At 59.0% G+C, this 1,632-nt stretch overlaps 1 protein-coding gene across 1 annotated transcript; it reads left to right on the top strand.

The window, feature by feature from the left end:
* Window positions 1-12: 12 nt before the first annotated feature.
* On the top strand, window positions 13-843 carry EMIHUDRAFT_256603 (hypothetical protein; the record flags this gene model as incomplete). Its single annotated transcript, XM_005766635.1, has 3 exons — window positions 13-114; window positions 214-456; window positions 556-843. Coding segments are annotated over 3 exons (633 nt in total), but the record flags the coding sequence as incomplete, so codon positions are not given.
* Window positions 844-1,632: the final 789 nt, after the last annotated feature.

Raw genomic sequence — 1,632 nt, 5'->3', positions numbered from 1 at the left:
TCCTCCTTCGAGTACACCACGTGGCAGGAGGCATCGTCACGCTGCGCCGCGCTCGGCTACACTCTGTGCGACAAAAACTGCGCAGACAAAGGCTGCAACTACAATTCGATTTGGGTGTGGACGAGCGAGCCATGCCCGCCCGCGCCGGCGCCGGCGGCGCCCCCTTTCCCTGCCCAAGGCGTCTTGATCCTCGACGGCAACTCCAATACTCAGGCGTGCGTCCACGACGCCACCGCCACCAGGCACCTCAACGTCGCCATCGCTGCGCAGTGCTGCGACGGCTCGACGTGCAAACGTAAGAGCTCAAGCAGCAACGACGACTGTATCGCTGGGATGTGGAGCTCCTCCTTCGAGTACACCACGTGGCAGGAGGCATCGTCACGCTGCGCCGCGCTCGGCTACACTCTGTGCGACAAAAACTGCGCAGACAAAGGCTGCAACTACAATTCGATTTGGGTGTGGACGAGCGAGCCATGCCCGCCCGCGCCGGCGCCGGCGGCGCCCCCTTTCCCTGCCCAAGGCGTCTTGATCCTCGACGGCAACTCCAATACTCAGGCGTGCGTCCACGACGCCACCGCCACCAGGCACCTCAACGTCGCCATCGCTGCGCAGTGCTGCGACGGCTCGACGTGCAAACGTAAGAGCTCAAGAAGCAACGACGACTGTATCGCTGGGATGTGGAGCTCCTCCTTCGAGTACACCACGTGGCAGGAGGCATCGTCACGCTGCGCCGCGCTCGGCTACACTCTGTGCGACAAGAACTGCGCAGACAAAGGCTGCAACTACAATTCGATTTGGGTGTGGACGAGCGAGCCATGCCCGCTGCCTTACGAGCTGCCTTAGCCAATCAGGTCCGGCGGGGTTGCAGTCGTTTCGTGACACAGAGTCGGTTGTTGTCTGTCTAGTTGTCAGACTACAGACATCGAAGAAAGAAAGAAAACAGACACCCAAGGGAGGGATGGGAGGACGGCACGCCGCCACCACAACAGGGATTTTAAGGAGAGGAGTGTGGTGCTAGCCGTTGCCCACCCTCGGGCGTAGTCTGCCTCTTTCTATCTCTCTTCGCAGTCCCTCCTCCCTCGCCGATTCTCGCTGCAACCTTCATGCCACCTCGCGGTCGTCCCATTCTCGTCGTTCCCTCTCTTGTGACTTGTCGCTTCTTCCTCTGTCGAGTCGCTCTCCTGTGCCTCGTCCTGCGACGCCGCCGCCGCCTGCCGATCCCTTGCTCCTTGCTCTCGCGGCATGACACTGGTCCAACCAAAGACCGGATCTCTCAGGATTTTGGAAGGACGATCAGGGGCACAGGTGGGTTCTGACACGGTACCTGGATATCACCTTTCTGTCAGGAGACGGAACACGGAGGAGCTGTATAGGTTGTCACCCATCGCTACATCACCACAACCACCAAGTCGGATACAAGTCGATGACAATGGTGCGCGGCAAGGACAAACCAAACATGAGACGGTTACCAAGGACGGTCGGGGCCAGGCAGGCTACGGTCAGGATGGAGGTTTGAGTTCTACACACATCCGGTGAATCGTGTCGTGCGACCGTTTTGTTTGTCCTTTTGTTGTAAAATTCTACACACAAAGCCGCTTTCTTGCTTGCTGGTTTTCTTCTTCTTCTTCTCTT

The sequence above is a fragment of the Emiliania huxleyi genome (genome assembly GCF_000372725.1).
Source record: "Emiliania huxleyi CCMP1516 unplaced genomic scaffold EMIHUscaffold_5024, whole genome shotgun sequence".
In the NCBI taxonomy this organism is placed as follows: Eukaryota; Haptophyta; order Isochrysidales; family Noelaerhabdaceae; genus Emiliania; species Emiliania huxleyi.
The sequence above is the reverse complement of the archived record's forward strand: the minus strand, read 5'-3'. Positions and strand labels throughout refer to the sequence as shown.